The sequence below is a fragment of the Saccopteryx bilineata genome, chromosome 2 (genome assembly GCF_036850765.1).
Source record: "Saccopteryx bilineata isolate mSacBil1 chromosome 2, mSacBil1_pri_phased_curated, whole genome shotgun sequence".
Classification (NCBI taxonomy): Eukaryota; Metazoa; Chordata; class Mammalia; order Chiroptera; family Emballonuridae; genus Saccopteryx; species Saccopteryx bilineata.
In genome coordinates this window covers 361,982,706-361,994,737 of record NC_089491.1, presented here as the reverse complement: position 1 = coordinate 361,994,737, position 12,032 = coordinate 361,982,706, and the positions used below count along the sequence as shown (strand labels likewise).

General features: G+C 49.7%; 1 protein-coding gene across 1 annotated transcript; it reads right to left on the bottom strand.

The window, feature by feature from the left end:
- Window positions 1–8,411: 8,411 nt before the first annotated feature.
- BHLHA9 (basic helix-loop-helix family member a9) lies at window positions 8,412–9,071 on the bottom strand. Its single transcript, XM_066255358.1, has one exon. It carries the CDS (start codon window positions 9,069–9,071, stop codon window positions 8,412–8,414), a length of 660 nt encoding a protein of 219 aa, XP_066111455.1.
- Between the last annotated feature and the right edge of the window lie 2,961 nt (window positions 9,072–12,032).

The following is a 12,032-nucleotide window of genomic DNA, read 5'->3' as shown; positions in this document are numbered from 1 at the left end:
TCCTCGCTTATGTCTCCTCCCTCTGCTTCTACCTCCTTCTCTATTCTCTGCATCTCTTTCTATGTCCCCAAACTCTCCTTACCTTTATAAGAGTGACCTGGAACCACCAGGAGATGTGTGTGTGTGTGTGTGTGTGTGTGTGTGTGTGATTTGAAGTTTGTGTGGCTTGAAGAAGGGTGTAAGGGTGTAGCAAAGAGTTTCAAACCCTGGGGTCATGCATGACGGGGGGTGGGAAGCTAGAGATGGAAGACACCTCCAAGGTGATGCAGTTCAAATCCTTTGCTATCACAGATTAGAAATCCAAGGCCTGGAAATGGAAAAAGATGTGCATTTCAAACCGTATCCCAATCAAGTACCAGTCTCTGGTCAGATCTGGTTCGGGGGCTAGTATGAAGCATTTTAGCAGAAAGCAATGGCTTTGGGTGGTGTGTCTCACTGGCTTCAGAAGTGCTGCTTCCAGCAAGGGAGTCACAGGTGGAGGAGGGAGTGAGAGGGGCAGAGACAGTGAAGAACTGGCCACAGACAGGAGGAGAGCAGAGAGGAGCCACATGCCAGGGGAGCTAAAACGACTCCTGGAGGCAAATCAGTTTCAGAAATAGTCTGTGGCTTTGAGGCAAACATTCAGGTTTGATAAATAGGACTACATTAAATTAAGAATTGTTTGATAAAGGAAACCCAGTTATTTGCAAAATGCCTGCCTCCAGGGCAGTGAAACTGAGGCGTCCTGCCCTGCATGGGTGGTCAGGGGGTGGCTTCCTTCTCACCTAGGTCTTCAGGAAAGGGGGGCGGAGATGGGAAATGAGCTGAGCACCCCTGCCCAGAGACTTCCAGAATTGTGCTAATGCCTTTTTAAATATGAGACTTCCTGCAGAGGGTAGCAAGATGGGTCCCTGAGACCCCTGCACTCTAAGTCAGTATCCAGCTTGGACAGAATTCCATGTTACAACCTGGGAGATGACCTCTGGGTGTCAGAACCCAGGCCCTCCACAGGGCCTTCCACTGCCTGGCCCAATTCCATAGCCTCCAGCCAAATGACAAGAGCTTGAAATGTGGCTGGTCCCAACTGACATGTGCTGTGATTATAAAACACACACAGAATTTTGAACACTTAGTACAAAAAACAAAAATGTAAAATATTTCATTAATACTTTGTACATTGATTACATATTGAAATGATAATATTTTGGATATACTGAGCTAAATAAAACATTAAAATAATGTCAGCTGTGTCTTTTAACTTTTTTTCATGTGCTTACTTGGCTTGCATTCTATTTCTATCAGGCAACACTGCCCTCCAGCACAGAACGAACCTGACATAAAGGAGACTTTTTGACTTGATAAAAAAACCCAAAGAGAAAGAGAAAAGCCAAGAAGTCCCCTGGTTGACCCATAGCTGTGACGTTGTGTGGTAGGGGGTTGTTCAGGACTTGAGACTCAGCTTGGCTGTTTCTGTGAAATGCTGGGCTCGTGGTGCCATCTAGTGGCCTGGTGGTACTGAGGGGAATGACCAGAGAGGGAGTGGAGACCAGGGGGAGGGAAAGAGGCTGAGAGAGGGAGAGGGTAGGAGAGGAAACATCAGGTTCTGCACCGGAGCTGCTGAGCCCAACCCAACCAGCAGCTCCTGCTGCAGCTGGGTCCTGCCCCAGCCTCCCCATTCCCTCAAACTCCAAAAGAAGTCAAGTGGAGGCCCACAGGCCGTATTTATTACATACAGTGGGTTTGGCCTGCACAACACTGACTCAGATCTGTTTCACATAAATATACTTTTATCAGGAGGCTCTGGGAATGCTGGGCCCGTTTTCTGCAGAGCAGCAGGGTCGGCTGTAGCCTTTAGAAGGAAGAGCACTGAGCTCCTCCAACGCCATCTTCACCTGGCCGGCCGGCCTGGCTTGGGGCGCGGGGCGGGGGGCTGAGCTGTGAGTTCCTGCCCGGCTAGACAGATGAATGGCCCTCCTTCTGGTCCACAGATGGCTGCTCCCTGGTGTGGGCACAGGGAACTGAAGACAGCCATTCCCTTCTCCGTCCCCCTTCTCCACTGAACTATGAGGTCTTGGAGGGGCAGGCCCAGCTCCCTAACCCAGTGCCTAGCTCACAGGTAAGGGTGGCCGTGTGAACCGGTGGAAGATAAAAACTCCAAACGAGCACCCAAGGTATGTCCACACCAACACTCATGCCTCCTCTGCCCACCCCGACCTTAGCTCTCCTGAGCACGAAGGATGCTGAGATGTGAACAGCGGAGGGGAAAGTGGACCTGTGTACTGGAGGGTGGGGAGGCCGGTGGACAGGGAGGCTGTGGGGAAAACAGCTGAGTTAGGCTTGTTTGCTGGTTCACTGGCTGCAAGCACTTTGCTTGATTAGTGTGTGAGTCCCTGCCAGTGGCATGTGTGCATAGCCTATGTGAGGCTATGGGTGCTTGCGCTCAGTTGCAATTGCAGATTGCCTGCCTGCCACTGTGAGGGGCTATTTTTGCTGTTTCTTTGCCTGAGAAGCAGTTTTCTCCTGCCTGTGTGCTCATCTGTCGTTGGGAAACTCTATTCAAGAATGGCCGAACACTTTCCTGGTCCGCAGTTTTTCTACCGTCTACCCAAGTCCAGTGTGGACCGGCCTGGCCTGGGCCACAGGCATTACAGAGGCAAACCTCAAAAAGCTAGGTAAGCCCTGGCTGACTGGCTCAACGGTACAGCGTTGGCCCGGCGTGTGGAGGTCCCAGGTTCGATTCCCATTCAGGGCACACAGAAGAAGCGCCAATCTGCTTCTCCACCCTTCCCTCCTCCTTTCTCTCTGTCTCTCTCTCCTCTTCCCACCAGCCAAGGCTCCATTAGAGCAAAGTTGGCCCGGGGCACTGAGGACGGCTCCATGGTCTCCGCTTCAGGCGCTAGAATGGCTCCAGCCGCAGCAGAACAACGCCCCAGATGGGCAGAGCATCGCCCCGTGGTGGGCATGCCAGGTGGATCCCAGTTGGTGCATGCGGGAGTCTGACTGCCTCCCCGCATCTAACTTTGGAAAAATACAAACAAACAAAAAAAAAAGCTAGGTAAATTCGAGCCTAATCCAAGAGGAAGAGGTAATACAGCCCTTTCTACTTAGTTCATTGGGTGTCAGCAAACCTGATGGGGCTGACAGGGCAGGAATAATTGAGCAAATTCCTCTTCTCACTGAGGACTTCCCAGGCCCCCTTCACCCCGCTCCAGAGGTAACTATAGCCTTCCTGTATCTGTGTACACACACACACACACACACACACACACACACACGCCAAGTGTGATGAAAGCTCGATGTGATCATGCACCCAACACAAGCACCCCAGCTTCATAGCTGTAAGGTGGGGTCCCTCCAAAGAAATCCACTTGAGATACTTCATCCTCACTATCCTTGCTCAAAACATTTCCCTACTCTTTGGAAGATGCCCAAAGAGACAAATCTTTCACTTTTTAAGAAACAATCACAAAAAAACCTAATGGATATTGTTGGGAAAACAGCTGTTAGGTTTGCTTGCTTATACTTTGCCTGACTGGTGCATGAGCACAGGGCAGCACCATGTGTGTATAGTCTATATAAGGCTGCGGCTTGCTTGCCTTCAGCACGGATGGCAGATTGCCTGCCCTCCACTATGAGGGGCCATTTTGCTGTTTGTTTGCCTGAGAAGCCATTTTCCCCTGCCTGTTTGTTCGTCCACCATTGGGAGACTATTAAACAGGAATGGCCAAACACTTTCTGGCTCTGTAGTTTCTCTACCCTCTGACCGAATCCAATGTGGACCTGCCTGGCCTCGGCCACCGGCCTTACAGGTATTAACCCTGTTTACATCCCTCCAAATTCTCTCAAGGTTTGTTCATGCACCGACATGTCTGCCTAGAGTTACAATCGAAGGGCACAGACTGTTTTATGATCTGCTCTCTTAACTCGCCGTGGTCTTCATTCTGGTAGAAAACCAGAGTGAGCTTTGCCGGTCCTCTCTGGTTGGGGGCATTTATATTGTTTCAAATCTTTCACTATTATGTCCAGTGCTGCTGGGACTCCCTTTTTACAAATTTCTTTTCCTTTTGGAGTATTTTTTATGTTGATTTTGCCAAATTGTTCTTTACCAGAAAAGGAACAGATATACAGTACAATTTGAAATCTGTAAATGTGCCCTTTTCTTCACATCCCTGAAAACACGGGGTCTTATCATTGTTATTGTATGTTTCATTCATTGCTGGAAAGGTGAGGTACTGTTCCCTGTGACAGAAGCAGCGAGTGGAAGGGAAGGGTTTGGAAGCCAAAAGACATGCATGCATGAGAGTCCTTTGAGAGTTGTAAAGTTGCTGAAAGTGCTATGATTTTTATTGTCCTCTGCCCTTTAAAAGTTAACCCTCTTGGCCCTGGCCGGTTGACTCAGCGGTAGAGCGTCGGCCTGGCATGCAGGAGTCCCCGGTTCGATTCCTGGCCAGGGCACACAGGAGAAGCGCCCATCTGCTTCTCCACCCCTCCCCTTCTCCTTCCTCTCTGTCCCTCTCTTCCCCTCCCGCAGCCGAGGCTCCGTTGGAGTAAAGATGGCCCGGAGAACTGAGGATGGCTCTGTGGCCTCTGCCTCAGGCACTAGAATGGCTCTGGATGCAACAGAGCGAGGCCCCAGAGGGGCAGCACATCGCCCCCTGGTGGGCATGCCGGGTGGATCCCGGTTGGGCGCATGCAGGAGTCTGTCTGTCTCCCTGTTTCCAGCTTCAGAAAAATGAAAAAAAAAAAAAAAGTTAACCCTCTTTCTACCCTTTGAGTGAGCTGTTGGTTCTAACCTTAGAAATACATAATTTGTCTTTATGTATATTAGTCTTTTATATCTTTTGTGCATAACTTCTGCAGCTCTGTCTGACATATGTTTTCTCTTCCCAGTACTTTCCATTTTATATTCATTTAATGACTATCCTTGCATTAACTGTTTTTCTCTATCTTTGGACAAACCTATCTGGTCTTGATTGGTAACTTCCATTTCTTTAACAGTGTAAGGCCAGTGGCCAAAGCCAGGCAGGTTCACATTGGATTCAGGCAGATGGTAGAAAAACTGTGGAGCTGAAAATTGTTGGGCCAATACCGTTTAATAAAGTCTTGAAACTGCACATGAGCAAACAGGCAGGGAAAAACCTCTTCTCATGGCAGCAAGCAAACAAACAGCAAAAACAACCCCTCACAGTGGCGGGCAGGTAATCCACCATCCGCAATCAGCCCTGAGCACAAGCACCTGCAGGGGTCTCCAAACTTTTTACACAGGGGTTCAGTTCACTGTCCCTCAGACCATTGGAGGGCTGCCAAATACAGTGGTCCTCTCACTGACCACCAATGAAAGAGGTGCCCCTTCCAGAAGTGCAGTGGGGGCTGGATGTGCCTCTGCCATGTGCTTACACACTAATCAAGCGAAGTGCTTGCAGCTGGTACAATAGTGAGCAAGTCTAACACAGCTGTTTTCCCAACAAACATTCACAGATGTATCTTCTCTCCACAGTGAATTAGTTATCTTGGAGAATGGCTATACAGATTTTAAAAAATCAAGCAAGGGCTCCAGAAAGCCTGGAAGGAACACACTTGAAGATATTCTGGCTTAAGATCCCCCTACAGCATAAAGGAAAGGAGGGAGTGCCTGTTCAATACATGTACATATGCCCGCACAAATACACATCCACACATCTACATGAGCATTAACATGTGTGCACACCAAAAGCCTCAGAATGCTAGACAAATACGTATCAGCTGGTAACTATATAGGTGTGTGTATTCAAACACATAGCCCTGATAAAACAATGATAATAATATGTTGTGGGCTTCAGTTTATAAAACACCTTCCCCATGCACTCCCTCCTTATAACAACCTTGTGACCAGAATATATCTTAATAGCTTCCAGTCAGTGAGTGTTTGCCTGGGCCAGGCATAATGCTAAGTGCTTTAAATGCATTATCCCATTTAGTCTGCACAACAGCTTATGATGTAAGTACTTATTATGTAAGTCCATTATACAGATGGGAACACCAAGGCTCAACATCATGAGGCAATCTGCCAAGATTACTCAGCTGGTCAGTGAGACTGAGAAAAACCCTTGAAAAACTGGGTTTGAGCTGCACTTGTTCTCATATATGCAGATTTTTAAAATCTTGTGTTTAAGCAGACTCTCACAGTTCAAACCTGTGGTGTTCGAGGGTCAACTGTATTTTTTTTAATTCATTTTAGAGGGGGGGCGGGGAGAGAGAGAGAGAGAGAGAGAGAGAAGGGGGGAGGAGCAGGAAGCATCAACTCCTATATGTGCCTTGACCAGGCAAGTCCAGGGTTTTGAACTGGTGACTTTAGCATTCCAGGTCGACCCTTGATCCACTGCGCCACCACAGGTCAGGCCGAGGGTCAACTGTATTTACAGTTGGGAATCTACATATGTAGAGATTTTTGGTTGTGCGTGTAGACTGTGCCCCTAACCCTCCTGTATTGTTCAAGGGTCAACTGGTACATTCACAGTCCCAGGCTGACCTCACACTTCTGCTGTGCACTCACTCTTCCATCTGGAGGGGACATTTTTGCTACCCTGGTGCCGAAAGTACAACCAGGCAAGAGAACTCTCAGCTCTTTCCTGGAATTTAGGGAAGCAGGACTCACTGGTCATATTATCGTATTAGCAGAGAATAAAAACTTCAGGCTGAAGCAAGGTGGAAGCATTGTCCAGGTTGGTCTGTCATAAGAGCATAATAATACCTAAACCATGACAATTTATGGAACACATTCTAATTGCCTGAAACTGTACATTTTGAAGGAATGTTGATCCTCACAGCTACCCTGAAGTAGAATCACCTGGGACAGGGGTGAGCACCTAGAGGTTTAGAGAGGTTAAGTGAGTCATCCGTGGAAGAAGTAGAAGAGCAGAGACTGAACCCCAAGTTCATCTGTCTCTTTTCTATGTGCTCTCAGACTGTGGCTCTTGCCTCTCCATGACAAGGAAGTCTCAGTGGGTAGTCCTGGGGCCAGAGTCCCACATTTTGCTCCTGGATGGACCCCATGACCCTTATGACTCAGAGTCGAAGCCTTAGGAGTCTGTGAGCTGGGGACAGGATGCCAAGTGTGCCAGCCAGAAAGCAAAGACATCGTGAATTACGGTGGCGAGCCTCCCCTCAACTGTTCTGGGGAACTCTCACTCCTCCAGCTCCTGTGGGGCTCCCCATTCTGAGCTGTGTAAATCTTCCCCCAGCTGGCAAGAGCCCAGCTCTCTGATGAGACCAGAAAGCTCTCAGCCCTCCCCTGGCCCATGTGGATCCTCACCCAGCAAGCACACCTGCACCACTGGCCGGGCCAGCCTGAGAGAGCCAGACACTAGTACAGGAGTGCTTGTCTTAGATGAGAGCAGCTCTGCCAACATCTCTGGGGGAAGGGGGTTGGCTGTGCCACTCACTTCCTCAGCAGCCTTGACCCGAGGCTCCAGTTCCCTTAACCTCCTCCCCACAATTGTTCCTGGATTCTAAGACCATCCTCATCACAGTGGCCCTGGCTACACTGGTTCACTGGGAGCTCCATCTCATCACCCAGGGTACAGGCAGGACTCACTGACCCCCAATCATTGGCCCTACCTTCATCTTCTTTCTCTGAGACTGGCCCAGACTCTTTTCATTGCTGTCCTCATTGTGGCTGGCTGCAGATGGCAGGTGTGTAGGGGGTCCAGAGAGGGGGCTGACCACCTCCATAGCTTCCCAGGCCTTGCTTCCCCTCTCCCAATAATGTCTTTTCCCAAGGTGTCCCTTATAGTGGGATCTTGTCATGACTCAATGCCCCCAAGAGCATATGTGGGCCTGCGGGCTGGGGCCCAACATTTCATGGTGAGCCCCCAGGCCTAGTCCCTCAGGCCTTCCTGCCACCCCGGGCCACTTGGCCCAGCGGAGTGCCGGTAGCAGACAGAGATGATGGCTTCCTTTTTATTTGGCAGCTTCTGATCACCTCTCCCAGATCAGACTTGGGGCATCAGCACAAGCAGGGACAGGGGACCCTACACTGTGCCATCAGACCACACCAAGTGCCACCCACACTCCCACTTACAAGTTCCCCTGTCTGAAAGCCCCATTCTCCTAAAAAGCACCAAGAGACAATAGGACTCAGAGGCACAGGAATACAAAATCACTTTCCAGGAAGAGTTTATCAAGTCCAAGTGTAAGAAAGAGCCCGGCAGGACCCTGCCCCTTTCTCCAAGTTGCCACCCCAGATTGGCATTGTGGAGAGCGGAGTGTGTAGCCCCAGTCTCCAGATTTCCTTCCCACTGGCAAGGCTGTCTCCTTACCCCTTTGAGTCTCAGCCCATTCAATTTGCCCAGTCCAGTTTTTGTTTTGGTTTGGTTTATTCCTTCAGCCTTCCTTTTTGTAGTCATCCTGCCATTGGCTCCTCCCTCCACAGGTCGGTATGCTCAGTTGGCAGGTCAGGGGTGCTGGTAGCCCAGCCCGGAGCCCACCCGCGGGTGGCCCAGTGGCCAGGTAAAGGGTGCCCCTGGACACCTGCGCCAGCTTCCAGAGGAGGCCTGAGCTAAACACTGCGCTTCTGTCACTGGCCGTCCCAGGGACGTGTGCGGGGAGCACGAGGCACAGCACGGTGCGAAGAGCCCAGCAGACGGCAGGGCGGGCCGTGGCGGGCTGGAGCCAGTGTCCCCGGCCCACTCAGCCTGGCCGTGGCACTCCAGGTGCCCACAGGGCCAGCGGGGCGCAGGGCTGGCGCGCAGGACCAGGGAGAGCGCGGTGATGCGGTGGATGGCCCTGCGCAGCGTGGCGATCTTGGAGAGCCTCTTGCCACCCAGGTCGTGCCGCAGTGCCCGTCGCAGCGCGTTGAAAGCCTCGTTGTAGTCCAGGATGCGCTTGCGCTCCCGCACGTTGGCCGCCACCCGCCGCGCCTTGGACCGCACGGGCCGAGTGCGCTTTCTACTGTTCGGCACCTCCTCTGCCTCATCCAGGCCGCGCGGGGCGCCGTTCTTCCTCAGCACGCCAAAATCCCTCCCAGCCTCTGAGCAAGAGCCCCCCAAGTCCTTGGCAGAGCTTTCGGCCCCCTTCAGGCCCCTGAGGCCTGGTCCCGGAATGCCTCGGTGCATGGTCTTCTCCAGGCCTGGCTGCTCTGGCCCACAAGGCTGACAAGTACCCCTTCCTTCCGAGCCTTGGCTCCTGCAGGCTGGACACTCCCAGGATCGGCCCTCATTAGCTGGGCTTTATGGCACCACGTGGCTCTCCGCCCTCCCCATCCATCCATCTCCCTCTCCTGCTTTATTACCTGCCTCCAGGTACGTTGGCAAGGGAGGGACCGAGAGGAAGGAAGCATGCAGATTCTTGTACAGGGGACCAGCCAGGCAGCCGGGCCACGGTGCTCCAGCCACCAGGGGAACTTGCCCTGCCTCACTCCAGGGTCTCTCTAGGGTGGCTGAGTTCCACATTATTCCCCTCTGTCCCTCCTCCCCCAAATAGGGGACCAAATTTGGCCTCTGGGCAGGAGAGCTGATAGGCAAATGATGGTAGTTGAAATGGGTTTCAAGAACCTTGAAAGTTCTTGTTAAGTCCTGTGGGCAACCCCAGAGGTGTCACTGATGAAAACATGACTGTTCCAGCAGGAGCAATAGGGAGAGAGAGATCTTTTTTCTTTTTCTTTTTTTTAATTTATTGATTTGAGAGAGAGAGGGAGAGAGAGACAGAAATATCAATTTCTCTCTTTCTTTCTCTTTAATATACATTATCTTAGCCTCATAACAATCCTATATGGAAGGCCCTATTATTAAAATACTGATTATACAGATGGAAACTGGCAGGGGGATGAACTACAGCTGAGTCAGAATTTCAATTCTGGCAGTATGGCTGCTATTTGAAGGCCAAGCTCTTAACATTTCTTGGGCTGTACCGGCATTTTCTGTTCAGAGAGCACACCCCCACCCGCACCCCAGTCCCTACAGCCCCCACTGACCACCTGTAGGTATTAAACTCCTGGCATTTGCCCTTTGAAACAAAATCCAGTGGTGTAGTCAAATATACTGCTCACAAAAATTAGGGGATATTTTATCGCTTCATAGTCGTTTTTTAAAATATCCCCTAATTTTTGAGATCAGTATAGTTTCCACCAAATGTGAAAAAAAAGAGCTTGGCTGATATAGAGAAAACCCGTGTGTGTGTGGGGGGGGGGGTTGTCCCCAAATGAAGAGAGACAAGCAAGAAAGAATAGAGAGTATGGGCTGGGAGCCAGGAGAAGACCAGAGCAGCTCAAATGCCTGTCTCCTAGGCTGAGATTTGCTGCCTGTGTGGTTTCTTGGATAATTCAAACTCTGATCACAGCTGAATTGATGGCTGCTGGGATCCCAGGCAGAGCACCAGAGAGCAGAAGTGGCAGGCTGGTGCCCACCAGGTGACCCTACTGCTGGTAAGCAAGAGCCCAATGAGCCAGGAGGAGTCAGGGGATTCAGGATCACCCTGCAGCTCCCTGCGGGCACGTGTTTGTTGGAAAGGCTCCAGGCCTCTTTACCTGTCAGAGTTCTGTAATTTTTTTTTTTTAGTTTATTCATTTTAGAGAGAGGAGACAGTGTGAGAGAGAGAGAGAGAGAGAAGGGGGTGAGGAGCAGGAAGCATCAACTCCCATATGTGCCTTGACCAGGCAAGCCCAGGGTTTTGAACCAGCAACCTCAGCGTTCCAGGTTGACGCTTTACCCACTGCGCCATCACAGGTCAGGCGCCTGTCAGAGTTCTGGATTGAGTTCAATGGCCCACCATAGTCACCAGCCCGATCACCTTTCCTCCTTTGGAAGACAGCTCTCAGCCCTCCCCAACAGAACTTCCCTGTGCTTAATTCCACCTTAGAATTTAGCAGATCACATTGTACTTTTTTATGTTCATGCTGAGACCACATCTAGATTACCTCTATATTCCCAGCTCCTACCTAGCACAGAGCTTAGTAGGTACAAGGAAATCTTCACTGAAGGTTGAATCAATGGTGTCATCTCTGAAAATAAGATATTCATGAAACTCTGGGAATTCCACTCTGGTCTGATCAAGCAAGCTCTAGAGTCAAATCCAGTCAGCATTTATTGAGCACCTATTAAATAGCAGGTCCAGTGCTATCTAGGCCAGGGGTCCCCAAACTATGGCCCACAGGCCACATGCGGCCCCCTGAGGCCATTTATCTGGCCCCCACCGCACTTCCGGAAGGGGCACCTCTTTCATTGGTGGTCAGTGAGAGGAGCACATTGACTATCTCATTAGCCAAAAGCAGGTCCATTGTTCCCATTGAAATACTGGTCAGTTTGTTGATTTAAATTTACTTGTTCTTTATTTTAAATATTGTATTTGTTCCTGTTTTTTTTTTTTTTTTTTTTACTTTAAAATAAGATATGTGCAGTATGCATAGGGATTTGTTCATAGTTTTTTTTATAGTCCGGCCCTCCAATGGTCTGAGGGACAGTGAACTGGCCCCCTGTGTAAAAAGTTTGGGGACCCCTGATCTAGGCTATCACATGTATGACATCCACAAATGTGTATCAACTTAAGTCTAGAAAAACTCAATATTAAGAGAAAAAAGTAAACCTTGCAGCCAAATAGAAATGCTTTAGAATTCCTGACCCACCCAGGCGCCTGGGGGGAACTTGATGGTTGTCTTAAAGCTGTGGGTCTCAAATTGTTGTAGTGGCAGCAGCAGCATCTTAAACTTTTCAGACCCCACTGTAGATATTTTGAATTCAAAATTCTGTCTTAACAGCAAAGCAATTTGAACACTCAGAAAGATATAATATATAGTTGTTCTTCCAGAGTTTGGTTCAGTGGTTATTAAATTTTAGCTTGCCTAAGCATTATTGTTTGGGATTATGTACATAATGCCTGTGTACTGCAATTTAACCTTATTCGAGGATAATTTTGACTACACACGCTTTCCTTCTTGCTCAATAACTTGGGAACATCCCCACCTGTGTGTTGGACAGAGGGAAAATTCATCACAATGGACAACCATGGGGCTGAAAAAAAGAATAGAAAAACAATAAGGGGAAAAAATGAAATTGAAACACACATTTCTCTGCTAACTCCCT

Excerpts from the sequence above, each read along its gene's own strand:
- BHLHA9 (XM_066255358.1), bottom strand. The coding sequence starts at position 9,071 with ATGCACCGAGGCATTCCGGGACCAGGCCTCAGGGGCCTGAAGGGGGCC.